The sequence below is a fragment of the Plecotus auritus genome (genome assembly GCF_963455305.1).
Source record: "Plecotus auritus genome assembly, chromosome: 1".
Lineage (NCBI taxonomy): Eukaryota > Metazoa > Chordata > Mammalia > Chiroptera > Vespertilionidae > Plecotus > Plecotus auritus.
This window is the reverse complement of record NC_137770.1, coordinates 175020343-175038212: the sequence shown is the minus strand read 5'-3', so window position 1 is coordinate 175038212 and position 17870 is coordinate 175020343. Positions and strand designations below refer to the sequence as shown.

Here is a 17870-nt window from a genome sequence, read left to right as displayed (position 1 = left end):
ACAATAAATTATAACAGTTATGGGAGTGTGGTCTCTATCTCTCAACATATCCTATTGGGCTGTACTCGCCTTTTAACGTAAAGGAAGTACTTTATGGCTTCTTTTGGGCATATCCGAATTGCCAGCATCACTGCTTGCACGTTGGGCCATTATTAAGTAAGATAAAGAGGCACTTGAATACAAGCGCTGCGATGCTGTGACAGTCGATCTGATCACCTAAATGGCTACTAAGTGACTAGCAGGTGGGTGGGGAGTACAGCGGGGAGACACGGGAAGGGGGATGACTCACACTCCGGGTGGGACGGAGTGGGATGTCAGGGGGTTTCGTCATGCAATTCAGAAAGGTACACATTTTAAAGCTTGTAAATTGTTTCTTTTGGGAACTTTCCATTTAACATTTTTCAACCGTGGTAACTGAAACTGCGGAAAGGGAGCCGTGGATGAGGGACTACTGCACCGTTTTGACAATGGCAGGAAATGGCACAGCACGCTGCAGCGCCTCCCCTGGTGCCCTGATGCGCTGGCCACGCCCTTTTGTCAGCAGGGTGACTGCCTCTTAGCCTCTCAACTGGAGCGGCATGCGGAAAGCGTGGAGGCAGTTCTGACACCACCACAGAGTTCGTGCAGGGTTAGCAAATAAAGTACACAAAGCGCTAAGACTAAATCGTTGAAGTCTACATGGTGACAAAAGGAAAGGACCTCTAAGAATCCAAATATGATTTTTATACAGAGGGGGAAGATGAGTTATACCAAACTCCAGGACACTGTTCAGAGCCTGGCAAAAGGGTTTTTGGATTATACATAAAGGCTGATTCCTGGATTATGCAATTATTCTGCTGTTAGATTTAGGTCCCAAAGAACTACACCATGTCCTCCTCCTCAAGTCTTTGAAAAAGAATTACATTTGGTCTTACTGGCATAATACAGTTTACTCCTGCATGGTGGAATTGTTAAGGTTCATTTCAGGCTTACAGTTTGCTTTGTTTTGCTTTGCTGTACAGCTCCAGAATGGCAGAAGAGGATCCATATTTGGGAGGGCATGAACAAGTAGGTATTATAATATCATCTCACCGCTCATTTTCTATAAATATATTCATATTTAAAAATATACAGAAGTAACAATAGTAACAATCAGGCAAACTCTAAAATTGGTAAAACTCTCCTTTAAATTGTTTTTGCAGTTTCCCTCTCACTCCATGGAAGGTCAGAGAGGATACGTCTTTAAAATGAGTAACTTAAACCCTGTTATCACACACACTGCTGCCATAAAAACTATGTATGCTACAGGGCAAATAATAACTACTGTATTAGTGTCCTGGGGCTGCTGTAACAAATGACCACAAACCGGGTGGCTTAAAACAACAGAAATATATTCTTTCACATTTCTGGAAGCTACAAGTCTAAAGTCAAGATGATGACAGGGTTGGTTACTTCCAGAAGTTCTGAAGGAGAATCTGTCCCATGCCACCCCCCTAGTCCCTGGTGGTGACCAGCAATCCTGACATTCCTTAGCTTGTAACTGTATCACTCCAGCACATGGCCGCCTTCCCTGTGTATTTCTCATTTCTCTGTATCCAAATTTCTCTTCCTTTTCTCTCTTTTTTTTTTAAAAAAATATTTTTATTGATTTCATAGAGGGAGAAAGAGATAGAAACATCAGTGATGAGAGAGAATCATTAATCAGTTGCCTCCTGCACACCCCCCTCTGGGGATTGAGCTGGCAACCTGGGCATGCGCCCTTGGCCAGAATCAAACCCAGGACCATTCAGTCCTCAGGCCGATGCTCTATCCACTGAGCCAAACCATCTAGGGCCCTTCCTTTTCTCTTATAAAGGCACCAGTTATTGGATTTAGGGCCCACCCTTTAGTATGACTAGATCTCAACTTGATTACAATCTGCAAAGACACTATTTCCAAGTAAAGTCAGGTACAAGGGGAACACACAATATTTATTCAAAACTCATCAAATGAGAAGGCAGGCTGGTAGAGTGAAAAGATCTCTTGGACTTAGAAGTTTAAGGTCTTTATATAAGCATTGGCTGCTACTAATGAGCTCTTAAAACTTGGTAAATCAGCCCTGTCTGGTTTTGCTCAATGGTTAAGAGCATTGGCCAGTGCACCGAAGGATCATGGGTTTGATTCCCAGTCAAGGGTACATACCTTGGTAGTGGGTTTGCTCCCCAACCCTGGTCGGGGCACTTGTGGGAGGCAATGTGTCTCTCTCACATTGATGTTTCTCTTCCCTCACTCTCTCCTTCCTCCCTCCTTCCATTCCCTCTGAAAAGCAATGGGGAAAATATCCTTAGGTGAGGATTAACAAAGAAAAGTTAAAAAAAAAAAAAAAAAAAAACTTGAGAAATCATTTAGCACCCTCTGATCCTCACTTTTCTCCTTTGCAAAATAGGAATGCTAACCCCACACTAACAGGTGTGTTGAAAGACTTAATGGCAGTGACTGTGCTTTGGGAGCATAAAACGTCATTATTTTGGCAATTATGAAGAGATGCCATTGTCTTTTTTTCCTCTTTCTCCTAGTTTTTTACTTGGAAAAATTTGAAGCCTCTAGAAATGTTGAATGTCTAACAAATCTTTGTTGATTATTAATGATTTTCTTTTATTTATATATCTTTTAAATATTTATATCTACATTAATAGATGTTAAATGAACCATTTGAAAGCAATTTCAGACTCTAGGGTAATTACAATGGCAACATTAAAATTTTAATGTAATGATTTTAAGAATTATATAAACTACAGAGGTTTATTCATTCATCAGTTATTTATTCAGGCATTACTATGTTGCAGAACATAAGCTAAGGAGGCGGTACAAAAATAAGTGATGCATAGACCCTAACTTCAGAAGCTGCGATTCTAACAGGAGAGACAGTGACATAAATAGCTTGCTGTGGTGATAAATACTGTAATCGTCTGCACAGAGTGGGGTTACTCTGTGCTGCCTCGTGCATTTTCCAAATGAAGTCTAGGTAAGCTGAGATTTACTTGGAAGATGTAGTTAGCTAGGCTAGACACCGAGAGGGAACACGGGCCACCAGACACCGTGGGCCAAGATTCGTAATTATTTCACACTTAATATTTAGTGGCAACCACCTGAAAAGTGGATTTCCCAAATTTACACATGCAAACAATCAGTCAGAAAAATAAAACCCAAAGTGAAATACTTTCAAGGGGTCTAGGATTGCTTTTTAAAAATATATATATATATTCAGAGAGGAAAGAAGAGGGAGAGATAGAAACATCAATGATGAGAGAGAATCATTGATCGGCTGCCTCCTGCATCCCCCCACAGGGGACTGAGCCCACAACCTGGGCATGTGCCCTAACCAGAATCGAACCGTGACCTCCTGGTTCAACCACTGAGCCACTCCAGCTGGGCGAGTTATTGCTGTTTAAAATAAAATAGACCTATCTAGCATTCATTTCTCTTGGTAATGTTCTGATTGGTTTAGAAGGAACGAGTATGCAGTGCTTTCCCCCATAAGATGCCCCTTTTGAACTTTATTGTAAAAATAGTGACAGAGGATAAATCCAGGTACAGCCTTTGATTACAGCATGAAAGACATTTGGCTACTCATATTATCAAAAACCGGTGATTTACCTTTCGTTTTTAATATGCCGTCTCTAACAATTAAAGGCAGAGTCTAACCAGCATTAGAGTTGTTTCTTCTTGGTTTTAGACCATCCTGTTTACATACAGGAAATCTTATCAACAAGAGATAGTCCTTTATGCCACACCAGAGTAAAATCTGCTGAATACATTCATTTCGAAAGTTTGTCTTATGTGGGCATTTTTGTGATCATCAGCAACAGGAATGGGGCGTGTTTCTGATATTTCAATTTTTGAGGGGAAAGTTCCTTGAAATTTGGGTTTTTTTCCCTTGTCTCAAACTTGCTGGCGTATATTTCCTGAAGTTTCCTTGTCCTCAGTGAGATATCCTCCATGCTGTAGCATATTCTGGAATTTGCACTCCACCTTTGACCTAATTCACACAGCAAGCTGCCGCCCAACACAGCTGCTCCCTTCATGGAGGTGGAGTGTGTGTCTCGCTCCTCGGATGGTGTGTTTGCCCTGCTCCTCGTTACTCAGCCACCTGCAGGACCATCGCACAGATTTTTTTTCTGCTCGGTCATCTTTTCTGCTAATAATCTGCAAGCTGGGGCCTGTTTTTACAATAACTTGTTTTTGTATTCCTGTATTTCCTTTCCAGCAAATGATGAAAAGCATAGATGAACTTGACTCTTAAGCAGTGAAGTGAAGCACATTTATTATTCTTCAATTGAAAATTTGCATACCTCACAACTGAATATGAAGTGTCCTTTATTTAAACACTATTTGTGACTCTTGATTTAACACCTAGGTTCAAGAACCTAGTAATAAAAAAAGGAGTAAATTGTAATTCTGGTGTGTTTTTTGTTGTTGTTGTTTCAAATACCAGCTCCAGCACGCTTACCAACTAGCATATCATAAAAAGTGAAATATGGTTGGTTTCTGTGTTGTCCACAGACATTTCAAACAGATGACTGACTTAGGTTGAAATAGTACCAAACTAGGAATATGAATTTAAAGTCTTGAATAAACTAAGTGGAAAGAAAAAAAATTTTCTTGGGATAAGTAATTATTAGTAACTTATTAAGATAGAATAAATTCCATCAAAATGTATTTCATGGTTTTCTCTTGGTGCTGTAGCAAATTACCTCAAATTTAGTAGCTTCCAACCACACAGGAGTCACGCTCTTATCATCTGGAGGTCAGAAGTCTGAAATCAAGGTGTTGGCAGGGCTGCTTTCCTTCCGGAAGCTTTCATTTCCTGGCCTGTGTGGGCTTCGAGAGGCTGCCTGCACTCCTTGGCTTGTGACCCCTTCCATCACGCCCACCTCTTGTTTCCATTGTCACGTCTCCTGTTCTTCACTCTGATACCCTGCATCCCTTTATCAGGCCCATCTGGTTGATCCAGGGAGCCTCCCCATCTCAGCTTTCTTCCTTTAATAACATCTGCAGAATCCCTTTTGCTATATGAGATAGTACTCACAGGTTCTGGGGATTAGGATGCGGATGTCTTTGCGGAACCGTTATTCAGCTGACCACACCCACTAAATTCCAGGTGTTTTTGCATTGCACTAGGTCCGTGGTCAGCAAACTGCGGTTCGCGAGCCACATGCGGCTCTTTGGCCCCTTGAGTGTGGCTCTTCCACAAAATACCATGGCCTGGGCGAGTCTGTTTTGAAGAAGTGGCATTAGAAGAAGTTTAAGTTTAAAAAATTTGTCTCTCAAAAGAAATTTCAATCGTTGTACTGTTGAGATTTGACTCTGTTGACTAATGAGTTTGCTGACCACTGCACTAAGTAAATGAAATTTTTAAAAAAAGGTGAGGGAACTCAGTGTTTAGTCCTCTGCTCCTTGGAATGTAAGTAAAATTGTCCCTTTTTTTGTGTATTGACCCAGGGCTGCTGTCTAATTCTTTCAGTGCTTGAAATCGAATGTCTAGAGTAGGGGGTTGTTTATCATCATAAAAGAAATCTCTAGGATTCTACTCTATGCTTATATTTCTAAGAGAGTATGAGCTTCAAGTCATTCATTCAGCAAGTATCTCTTAAGTATCCACTGTGTGATAAACATAGGCTGGGCCCCAATGATATAGAAGTTAAGCAAGTTCCCTCTCTGCTCTTTTAGAGCCAGGTTACTCTTTTCAAAATCCTTTGTCACGTAAACACAGTCCAGCCCCATGTAAAAGTTTCATACACATGCAAATTTAGCAAGGTCTCATGAAGGTATTTTTAAAAATCTGATTTGAAATATTTTTAGATTTTTGTATTTGGCTTTAGTTTTTGTTCTTGTCATTAAGTTGTAGGTCTATTAACTTCAAATGTTTAATACAGGTTGGAAAAATAATGATTGAAAATTTAAATTTTCTTTGTTACAGATGTTTCATTTGGAGCCTTTGAATCATACAATATTTAACTCAGAAATATTTCAACCAGAGATGCCAATGCCAACGGGTAAGAAAACTCACTCCCACTACCCTGTTATTTGGCTTTTACTTTTTTAAAGTCAAGATTTGCTAGTGGTCTCTTTTAGAAATTCAGTGATATACCTACAAAGGAAATGGTGACTTATGTTCTAAAAAACAATCTTTTAGACCTATCTGGTTTGGCTACTAGTATGTGGTTAGAGCGTTGGCCTGCGGACTGAAGGGTCCCAGGTTCAATTCTGGTCAAGGGCATGTACCTCAGTTGTAGGCTTCTCCCTGACCCAGGCCCTGGTCAGGGCCCATGCAGGAGGCAACCAATCAATGTGTTTCTCTCACATTGATATTTCTCTCTGTCTTTCCCTCGCTCTTCTGCTCTCTCTAAAAATCAATGGAAAAATATCCTCGGTTGAGGGTTTTAAAACAACAGTCTTTTAATATACTTTCTTGAAATATATTTGCACAAAAATGTTTCACCCCCATTACCCATTGTATGACTTACAATTGTTGCTAATATCTGCTAAGACAGCTCAGAAGGAATTTCTTCACTCAGTGTAAGGATTTTCCCTTTTAGACAATCTTACCATCTCTGAGTTATTTTTAACTCCTCTTTGTTTTGTCCCAGACTCTGGCGGTTTCAACTCCTCTGATCTATTACAGAAACGCTCATTTGAGTACCTATTGTGTATGCCAGGCACTGGGGATACAAGTGTACAAAAACCATAAAAATCAGCTCAGTAGAAAAAAAATAATCTTTTAAAAAAGCTTTTAGCTTTACATTCTGCCCAGTTGGATAAAACATATGATAATCATCCTTCCTTCTAACGTGACTATGTTAATCATCTCCACACACAGCTTGTTTCAATTTATTGATTTGTATGTAAGCTCTGTGTGATGGTTCTTTTTATGTGCCCCTCACATCACCAATGGTACCGAACAGACATTCACAAGCGCAATGTGAGTCAATGATGGGAGCTGTATATAAAACAGGGAGTTTCGTAATCACCCGAAGTGGACCTCAGCTCTTCGATTTAACATGGACTTGCTTGGCCTCAGTGGAAGAATTTGCATCATTCTCATTTAAACAATAATAACACCTATTATTGTTATTCTGGTACTTATTTTTCAGATCAGAATGTTTTTCTACATTTTAATCTCTATTATTTCTGGGACTTCATGGGAGGATATTAATAAATCTGCTTTTCCTTCACCTTCACCATCAAAAGTTGTATTGCTGAGGTCTTTTTCTCTTTACCCCACAAAACACATTTTGTAGACTCCTGAGTTTAAGATCTCGTGAGCTGCTGTCCAATTTGAACTCTAGGTCAGCTTCCTGTGAAGAACAAGTAAATATCTTGGTAGCTTCTGTGTTTCCTGTCAACTTTCAATTCTGGGGATCAAAGTATTTTTCTTAGTATTAATGCTTTATTGAAAACATCAGAACTTGGTTCTGCCCTTAGGGGAACATAAACCTTTCCATTTAATGCCTATAGATGCCAAACAGTATCCCGAGGCAAATGCTTTCATAATGTCTTTATTTCATCAAGTTTTATGGAAGTAGAAATAAGATTACCAAGAGAACTATCTTAGTAAATATTCTGTAGTCAGTTTCACATTGTAGAAATTATTTGGCCATATTAGAAAAGCTTTTAAAATTATACCAAAAAGACTTATTTCCCAGTTATTACCTCGTCATTTTTATTGTTATATTTCCTCTCTGTTGCAGTAGCATAGTCAAGTTTTTATAATCCAAGATGTATGCTATTTTATTCACGTTTTAAAGGGCAGAAAGATCATGGATACCAATGTTGTAATTTTCACATGGACTATTTTATATGTTTCTTGAAATATAAAATCGTAAGTAGTTCTATTACTCGTTGAAAACTATGAGATATAGTACAGCTGTTAAATCTATAACATTGCCCTTGCTGGTTTGCTCAGTGGATGGAGCATCATCCTGCAGACTGAAGGGTCCCGGGTTCGATTCCGGCCAAGGGCACATGCCCAGGTTGCGGGCTCGATTTCCAGCAGGGGGCATGCAGGAGGCAGCCGATCAATGATTCTCTCTTATCATTGATGTTTCTCTCTCTCCTTCTCCCTTCGTCTCTGAAGTTAATAAATATATATATTAAAAATCTATAACATTATGCTTTTTTTTACATTTCTCTATAAAGGTGGGTTGTCACATCATCGGATAGACATGTGACCAAAAAAAAATTAGCATTAAAACAAATATATGGGTATCAAATCTAAATTTCTAGTTGATTTAAGTTTTGAGTATGTTCCCTGAAAGAATAATTGCCCCATTTCACTAACAAAATTCCCAAACCTTTAAAAATTTCACATTTTTAAAAGCAATATCATCATTTAGCAAAAATAATAGGAAAACTTCAAGTGCTTTTAGAAGAATTAATAGTGAGAAACTAACATAAAATAATATTGATTGTCAACTGTAATTAAAAAATAAATAAATAATAATAATAAGTGAGAGACTTGAAGTTTAATATAAATATGCTCCAACTCTCCTATGTTTTCTATGGCTTCTAAATGCTGCTTTGTTAGAGGCCTCTCTTCCTGATATGTTCATTTAGCCTCCTAGAGGGAATGTTTCTATGACTATATCTGTTACACTGACATACAAATTATATGTTAGTACTGTGAAAATATTTCTATTTCTAATTGATTTTATTTTCTTATCAAAAATTAAATTCTAACCATGTTTTAGAACCTTAAAATTGCAATTCCTTTTCTGAAAGTAGTTGAAAATGTGCAGGGATGAATTTTATACAGATAAAAGAGATAATTTACATAAATTATACTACTTTGGCTAATCACTTCTCATATTTCCTTTTGTGTGGATGTTTTGTTTCAAATTCAGTCATTTTTCAACTGACTTTCTTGTACATTTCTTGAATAGTAACAGGGAATAATTATACCTTTGTTCCCTATAGTTCTCTAGCCTTATTCTGATTCATCATAAAACTAAAAGGATAAAAATAATTTCTTTCTTAATTTCATTGTTTATTTTTTAGTTCAACCTGAAGGTATTTCATTCTTCTTAAATGTATTTATTTAAAGTAATAGGACTTGAATTTCTGGCTAAGGGATGGTGGAGGTTGAAATGGACACAAGTATTCTCCCAGTGTATTTTTTTTTTTTGTAGTACTGAACTTTTTCATTAACATTCAAACAGGTGAGAAACAGCATATGCCTTTATTTATTGAAGAGCTATGAGTTATTATATTGTTGTCATAAGACACCCTGGGGAGCTTAGGGACTTTCTCATATTGAACGAATTTGTATTTATACTGTCAGAGATTCTGATTTTCCTTTGAATTTCCAAAGTCAGATATAATCAGAATATGGAATAAGCTTCTAGTTTTCTTTATGTTTTTATAATAATTAATTGGCATGCACCTACCATTAATTAAGCTATTTTTAGGATTTTACAAAATGCTTGTGCTTTTTTAGATCAAAGTTTATATCAGAACTCAGTATTCAGAAATTGCATACAAACATCAAAAGCTATAGATTTATTAGAAAAGTCCATCATACCTGGTAGACCAAATTAAATTTGAGAAGGAGCGGGAACAAGCTAGCTAGTTAGGGAATGAAGGCTAGTTCTTACGGATTCAAGTAAGGGAAAGGAACCAGGAATGTAATATAAGGAAAAGCAGGCAGCCTGAGGCCATTATCTGTGTATTTCACACATGTAGGTGTCATTTCAGTCTGGTAATGTCACGTGAAGCACATCCCCTCTGAAGGAAAGAAGTCAGTATCTAATGCTGTGAAGGAAAAAAAAAAGTCTAGAGTCCAGGAAGTCATTGATGCTTTTAATTGGCATTCATGTCATTTTTAAAATGCTTTGTTAGTAAACAGATTATGAAGGCTATTCACTTATTAATCTTTACCAAACACCAGGCCTTTTGTTAGGTTGTACAATGTACCATCACCATTCAAAAAATGTTTTTTTATTGTGGTTCTCTAAAGGTATAAAACTGTTAAAATAATAATAAATTTAATATTCAAATGAGGAAGGTAAATTATATCCTTGTGAAATCTTAGCTAAAAATTTTCATTGAAAATTTTATTTTAAAACATAATTTCAGTTTTTTTGCTTGCTTAATATTTTATACCAAATTTGAGAAGCCTCACATTCTTTTGGTTTTTGTCTGTTGTTTTTGTTTTTAGCAGATGGCCCATACCTTCAAATATTAGAGCAACCTAAACAGGTAAGAAGATGAAAGGAGTGGGAACTTTTTCTTTAAATGTTAGATCCATAAGTCGAATATTAGTATCTCAAGCACCAAAAAATAGTAACTGAATTTTGTGAAGGAAGTAGCTGATCTAGAAGAGCAACAACAACTTGCCAAATTATGTAACAACTTCATTCATCCATTTGACATTTCTCTTAGTCATTCTGCAGACCATCCTGAGCCTCAATACGTAGTTCTGTAAAACTTCCGTTAATTATAGATCCTTGGTATCTTGCTATCTCCACCATCTTTGCTTACCAGCCACTCCTAGAAAAGATAGGCTCTCTCCATTCATACAGAAATAATACATACATGCAGCTCACATACATGGAATTACATCCATCAGTCGTGTCCATCACATGCAGTACTTCTTAGCCTTCTTCCCACCTTTAGTAGCTCCAGCCTTTTCTGCACTGTCTTTAGAACATGTATTAAAACCACCAGTGGGAGATGAATAGTATTAGAATGGACAGTTGAGTTCTCTTCCTTCTGGTGTTAACTTTAGACTCAGCCTCTTTGTAGTCAAGAGAAGGAGCATTTTATTTCCTCAGGTTCTTCCTCTTTCCACTGGGTTCTGTAGAGGATCTCTGGGAGTAGAAGTGGCCTCCTCACCCTGCTTCAAATCTGTCGATAATAGTGATTGGAAAGTGGGTGGAACCGGTGCTATGAAAGAGGAAGGAAGAGGATCTTTAACATCTCCTGTAGATTTCAGTTATTAGGAGATAGCAGTGATGGTATAGTCCTCTACAGATTGAGGACAGTCAGTAAATCTCTGAATGGATGTGCTTACCAAACATGTGTGAGACGGTGGGTTTGTGTACCTGGTATCCTGCACTTATATTACCCAGTACTTTTCCTAAATGTTTTTAGTAGCTCAGGTGAGTGAGTGTAGCATTTAGCAAATGCTAACTAGGTCAAGAACTTAAAGCATTTGTTGTGGTTACTATAATTGTGGCATTATATATGTATTTGGATTTTGGTCAACATTTAAAGGGTATAAATATCTTAACTATGACCAATAGACTATCGTTATAAGGCTGAACTTAGATAAAAGTTTTTGGTATGGGGACTGGAATGCCACATGAGATTTTGGGGCATTGCTCCAGTAGTTTATAGGTGACACAACCAGACTCCACAGTCTGCCAACATTACTTCCTTTACTTATGTCCAATTCCATAGTGGTGACTTCTCACAGCTGGTCACCAGTTCCCTCAAAGACCCTCCCAGGGGAACTTTATCCCTAAAATTTTGTGCAGGGGTCTTGCCCTCCTGGAAAATTTTCTAATTGGAAGATCTGGGTCATTTGTGAAAATGAGAAATCAACTAAAAGTTATTTGTCTGCATACCAAAGCATGTTTTCAAATTTCTGTTTTCATAAGCATAGCACCACAATGAGAATTTTAAATGCATTTCTTATTATGGCTCTAACAGTTATAAGGAAAAATTGGCATTTATAATTTACCTTAAGGTATTTACAAAATTCAAAACATAATTCACTATATGTGGAGATGTAAAAGCTCATCTGAGTAAAACAATGTGTTTATTTACCAAACTGATGTTATTTTGATGTCTGACTCAAGTGAAAGTAAGAAAGTTGTATTCAAGTCAAGACTTTCTGACTGGGTAGATGTAGGTTTGCCTTTGAGGTTGATGACTCATTTTAAGCAAATGGAGATACTGAGATGAATGGCTGTGGATTCACAAACCTTTAATCTCAGAAACACAGAATCAGAAATGCATCTAGACTATGCATTTGAAGACACCCTATCTTCCTTTAAAAAAAGTAAGAAATTTCTACCCTCAGGTTAAAATTCCTTTAGAACTTGAGATACTCTTATGCAACCATGAAAAATATCTATTTTTTTAAACTTAAGCAAGCTATTAAGACACGACTCTTTAGTCATATTCTATTTGATACCACTCCCAATAAAACATAAAAGTACACATGCTATATTTTTCCAGCTGTCCTAAAGGAATTTTGTGATTCAAGATAATGAATTCCTTTATTGCATTTTAAAAAATAAAAGTTAGAAAAATGTTCTTTTTTCCTTTGAGGTCTCTTTGCCACAATTCTCCCCAGTTCTGACAGAGATGAGTCATAGCGTAGACTGCTAATCTTTAAAATATCCAGTTCTGTTGCATATTATTCATTGGTAATTATCTAATACTGTTTAAAAACTGAAGTTGTATTTAAATTGAGTAGCAGTCAAGTGAATTTCTGCCTTTATTCTGGAGGCTAACTGTTGCATATGCTGATGCTTTTTTTCATGCTTTTAGAAAGCCCATTTAACTATTAAAAACAAGCAACAGCCTTTGTCTACAAAAGGTATAGGGCTGAATTTGTATTTTTTTAATTTTAATTTTTTGAGAGGCAAAATAGAAGAATTGCCCCTAAATGACTAACTGCACCTCAAAAGTCTACTCTGGTATTTAGGTCCCACTTTGAAAATTGATCACATCTCCAGACCTATGACTTGAGAAGCTTTCCTTCACTAGAGAACTTACTTCAGGCCCTACTTATCCCCTGAAACATGCTGTAGTGCTGAGCCTCTTTGCAAATCAGGAAGATCTCCGAGGGTATGGGGACAGAGAGTTCCAGATGCCAGAGATTTAAATTCATTCGGGACCCCTGGACCACTCAGAGACTGTTTCCCAGGACCCTACACAAGGAATAATGAAATGTAGTGCAGTCTAAGGAGGGTGAAAATTTTACATTGATTGATGAGTTCAAAGCTGTTAAAACCTTGGTGTTTGCCCGGCCAGTGCGGCTCAGTGGTTGAGCGTCAACCTATGAACCAGAAGGTCATGGTTGGATTCCCAATTGGGGCACATGCCCGGGTTGTGGGCTCGATCCCCATTGTGGGCCCTAATAAGGCAGCCAATCAACGATTCTCTCTCATCATTGATGTTTCTATCGCTCCCTTCCTCTCTGAAATCAATAAAAATATATTTAAAAACATCAGAGTTGCTATGACTGTGCAGGGTAGAAGCCCCACCAGGGAGCAGTGGGTGTGGGGAGCTCCTCATGGCCTAATGATCTAGCACTGTTTACATGAAGTCAGTCCCACAATAAAAATAAATGACATGTGAGGTTATTACTTAAAGTATATTAACAAACTCTTTTCACCAAAGGGTGAATTTGAAAAATGAAAAACCATCCAGTTAGTGACTGTATAATTATAAATGACTAATGCTACCACACATTGGTTTACATCATTATAAAGTTGCATCTTTCAGGAAATAGGTTGAAAGTTCCCTTAATATTAAGATTATGAGATCCATTCTCATAATTGCCCTTGTTTACTCTTTGTATACAAATTATAATGGTTAGTTTTGTAAATCATAAAATGTTAGAACTGGGATAGACCTTAAAGGTAGTCTAGTCCAGTCTCATTTGTATAGATTATAAAAATTTAGGACTTAGGATTTTTCAGCCCACAGTAGTTCATATAGTGAAGACTTCCGGCTAACTCTACATTGATTTACAACAGTTTTCAAATTCTTGAGTTAATAATATTTGAAGAGACTGGTTTTGGACTCATTCAGGTCAGTTCATAGAGAGAGTTTGAGCTTGATAATACCAATAATCATAAAATCAAAAATCTTCTGAATTATTGAGAGAAACTGGCCAAATGTGGCATCTAGCATAGGATGTGTTTACAACACTGACATGCTATATTTAACAAGGCATTTCTGTATTCCCTGCTGAATCAACTGTAACCAGAGTAGATAAAGGAATTCCTTTAAGTAAGAGTCAAAGAAGCATAACTTGGAGTGTAATATGGCCAAGTTCAGAGCTTGGCGGCAGCAATTTGAGATGAAGAAGCTCTGGTTCAAACAAGCTGTAGCACGTCCAGTCCAAGGCTTAAACTAACTCTTCAGCAGTTCACTCCCACCTGTGCATAGCAGGAGAGTTTCTCCCGGGTTAGGGACCTCACTTTAAAGCCACCAGTACACAAAATACCAATTAACCTCAGTGTTCATAGTAAGATTATTGGGAAAGTGGTTTTCATTTACATAATCCTCTTTCACACATTTCTTGTTTTTTCTCTCTCATCTAATACACAAAAGAATTAAAACTTTGTAAAAAATTTGTCCTGGTACTTTTTAGTAAGTATTTCTCAAATGTGTTGGCTCTGTGCTCACCTTTGCAGAGAGGATTTCGTTTCCGTTATGTCTGTGAAGGCCCATCCCATGGCGGACTCCCTGGTGCATCTAGTGAAAAGAACAAGAAGTCCTACCCTCAGGTTAAAGTAAGTTCATGATGTCTTCCTATGTGGATTTTGGAAGATTTTATTTCCTAGCAGTGCAAGTGAGGAACTGCTTTACATGAATACAATTTGCTTTTACCCCTAAGCTGAAATATTCACATGATTATTATTATAATTTTCAAATAGATATGTGTCTCTTAGCAACAGAAGTGACAGATTTTGAAACCTCATTATTATTTCCATTCAGTAGAAATTATTTCAACCGTAGCTAACCAACGTTTACTATTTCTTCATCACTTTAAAGGCTTTTTAATTGTATACCTCTTGATACATTAAGAAATATTTAAAAGAAGTGCTTGATTTCAGCTTTTTAGAGATTTAGTGAAAACTGAAACAGATGACTGAGTGTATGATTTTATAATATAGTATTTAAGGTCATGAATTCAGGTCCAGACTGTTACTATCTGCGCGTCTTTGACTAGGTTATCCACTTCTAAACCTCAGTACCCTAATATGTAAAATGCAGAAATATTGATGGTATATACTTCATAGAGTCTCTTAGACTGGAAGTACTACAGGGTCTCCGCTTGAGCAAATGTACACCCACACGTGGAGGTCCCTGGAATGTACCGCTTGATGATGTAACACTTGATGATGGTGTGCTTGGTCGAGCCCTTTACACACCTTCAGGTTCTTTCTCTGTTTGTTAATTTAAGAAGAATATCTTTGTTTAAGTTAATTTGAGTTTTTTAATTTCATAAATGGTGCCATGTTTCATTGACTGATTGATAATGGTTTTGCAGATAAACCTGCCAACAATGGCAATTTCATTGTTTATAAAAATTCGTATTGTTCAATAATTCAAGGCTTCAGCAAAAGGTTACCAACTTAGTTCCCACTAAGGTGTGTGCACCCCTTAGGATATGACACACTTTGGCCTCAGTTTTTGTGTTTGTTCTTGTGAATAAGTGAAGGACAGCAGGACAGGCCCTCGGGAAAATCATGATGTCAAGGAAATTTGTCTTTGGTTGCCAGGTTTGCATCTTGTTTCCTCCCTTTCCTCTTCCCCACTTCTAGCCCAGATCTTTCTAATTTCTTACCCCTCTTCTGAAACAAAATACTGAATACTGTGATGTCATTCTTTACCTTTTGAATGAAACCCACCCATATTATCGAGTGTGGATTCTACCAATCACATTTGCATTTTAAGTCTCCTAGCTTTCCTGTGAAATGAAAGATGTTTTTCTGTTTCAGGGTCATTGAGCAGGGTAAATATGATGTGTTTGGTTCGCAGGAGATGACAGTCTTATGGTCACAGTCCTTTGGAATCTAGATGAGGAAAGAGGAGCAGCAGTTAAACAAAAGAATTAGCATTTATTAAGCACCAAAGATTTGCCAAGTGCTTTGCATATATTACCTCTTCTAATCCTCACAACAACCCTGGTAAATTAAAAGTGTAATGCTTATAAGGAAGTTGAAGCTCCAAGAGAAGAATTAACTTGCCTTTCTCACAAGACTGTGGCTCTTTATCCTACAGCTGACTATTTCTCATTGAACTTGCACATGGAATGTGTGCATTTGGGTTGCTGGGGGCAGGATGTGGGAGGACAATGGTGAAATAGGGGCAGAGTATTATAACTCTGGAAAAAAGGGAGAGAGAGGCTCAGGGGCCTCAGATATTAGGGAATCAGATCTAGCACTTATCTTTTCAACATATGTATCTGTGTGCCATATACATACATATATATATATATATATATATATATACACACACACACACACACACACACACACACATACACATACATACACACTGTATATATTGTGTATATATCCTATCTAATAAAAGAGTAATATGCAAATTGACCATACCTCAGCTACACCCACAAGCCACGCCCACCAGCCAATCAGGAGGGTATATGCAAATAAACCCAACCAAGATGGCTGCAGCCACAGAGAGCAGGAGAGAGGATCGGGTTTCCTTGGCAATGGAGGAAGCCAAGCTTTCCTCCTGCCCTTGCCGGCCCAGGCCTCCACTCAATACTACAAAGTTTCAATGATAGGAGATAAATAAATCCCAACAGAAATGGCGGCAGCCACGGAGCTGGAGAGAGCAGGAGGCTAGGGTTGCCCGCAGCAATGGAGGAAGCCAACCTTCTGCAGCCCTGGCCTGCTTTGGCCTCCGCTTAAGGCTACAAAGTTTCAATTATAGAAGATACATAAATCCCAACAGAAATAGCTGCCGCCACGGAGCGAGCAGAAGGCTTGGCTCCGCTCCAGGCTACAAAGTTTCAATTGTAGAAGATAAATAAATCCCAGATACCAGGGCCTCTGCTTGGGTTGCCGGGGGGCATGGCCAGCCTGCAAACCACCACAGGCCCCTCGCCCAGGCCGTCCCACACCCCAAGGGAACCCCCACCCTGATCTGGGACACCCTTCAGGGCAAACCAGCTGGCCCCCACCCATGCACCAGGCCTCTATCCTAGCTAATAAAAGAGTAATATGCAGATTGACCATCACTCCAACACACAAGGTGGCTGCCCCCATGTGGTCAAAGATCCTGCCCCCATGTGGACACAAGATGGCCACCACAAGATGGCCAGCAGGGGAGGGCAGTTGAGAGGAACCGGGCCTGCAAGAGAGGGCAGTTGTGGGCTATCAGGCCAGCAGGGGAGGGCAGTTGGGAGGGACCAGGCCTGCAAGGGAGGGCAGTTGGGGGCTATCAAGCCTGCTGGGGAGGGCAGTTAGGGGTGACCCAGCCGGCAGAGGAGGGAAGTAGGGGGTGATTGGGTCTGCAGGGAAGGGCAGTTGGGGGGTACCCAGGCCTGCAGGGGAGAGCAGTTGGGGGTAACCAGGCCTGTAGGGGAGGGCAGTTAGGGGTGACCAGGCCTGCAGGGGAAGGCAGTTAGGGGCAAACAGGCTGGCAGGGGAGCAGTTAGGCATCAATCAGGCTGGCAGGGGAGTGATTGTGGGTGATTAGGCTGGCAGGCAGAAGCAGTTAGGGGCAATCAGGAAGGCAAGCAGGCAAGCAGATGATAGCCAGCAGTCCTGGATTGTGAGAGGGATGTCCAACTGCCTGTTTAGGCCTGATCCCACTGGGTGCAAACTGGGCTGAGGGACAGCCCCCCCCATGCACGAATTTCGTGCACTGGGCCTCTAGTTATATATATATATATATATATATATATATATATATATATATATATATATATATAGTATGTGTTCATGTGTGTACTTGTGATAGGATAATAGAAAGATACATGTTATCAGCATTGACACCGATTATAATTACTGAAGAATTAGCATTAAGAAAAAAAAACTGGGAGTTTTTTCTGGCCTGGCTCTGTACAAAAATATAAATTGTAGTATTTTCATGAACGATTTACTTCTATTGCTCTGGTCTTTTGTGGCTGAGTAGCC

General features: G+C 38.8%; 1 protein-coding gene across 4 annotated transcripts in view; it reads left to right on the top strand.

Moving 5' to 3' along the window:
• NFKB1 (nuclear factor kappa B subunit 1) overlaps positions 1 to 17870 on the top strand; it is a 134816-nt gene that overhangs the window by 20156 nt on the left and 96790 nt on the right. Inside the window, exons 2-5 of one of the 4 annotated variants that reach the window (XM_080687779.1) lie at positions 1002 to 1047; positions 5939 to 6014; positions 10178 to 10215; positions 14394 to 14492. In XM_080687779.1, the coding sequence (XP_080543905.1) occupies positions 1009 to 1047; positions 5939 to 6014; positions 10178 to 10215; positions 14394 to 14492 (252 nt within the window). In that variant the 5' untranslated portion in view covers positions 1002 to 1008. Of the gene's footprint in view, positions 1 to 1001; positions 1048 to 5938; positions 6015 to 10174; positions 10216 to 14393; positions 14493 to 17870 lie in introns of those variants that run through there. The other 3 variants (XM_080687778.1, XM_080687780.1, XM_080687781.1) reach the window with 3 other exon arrangements.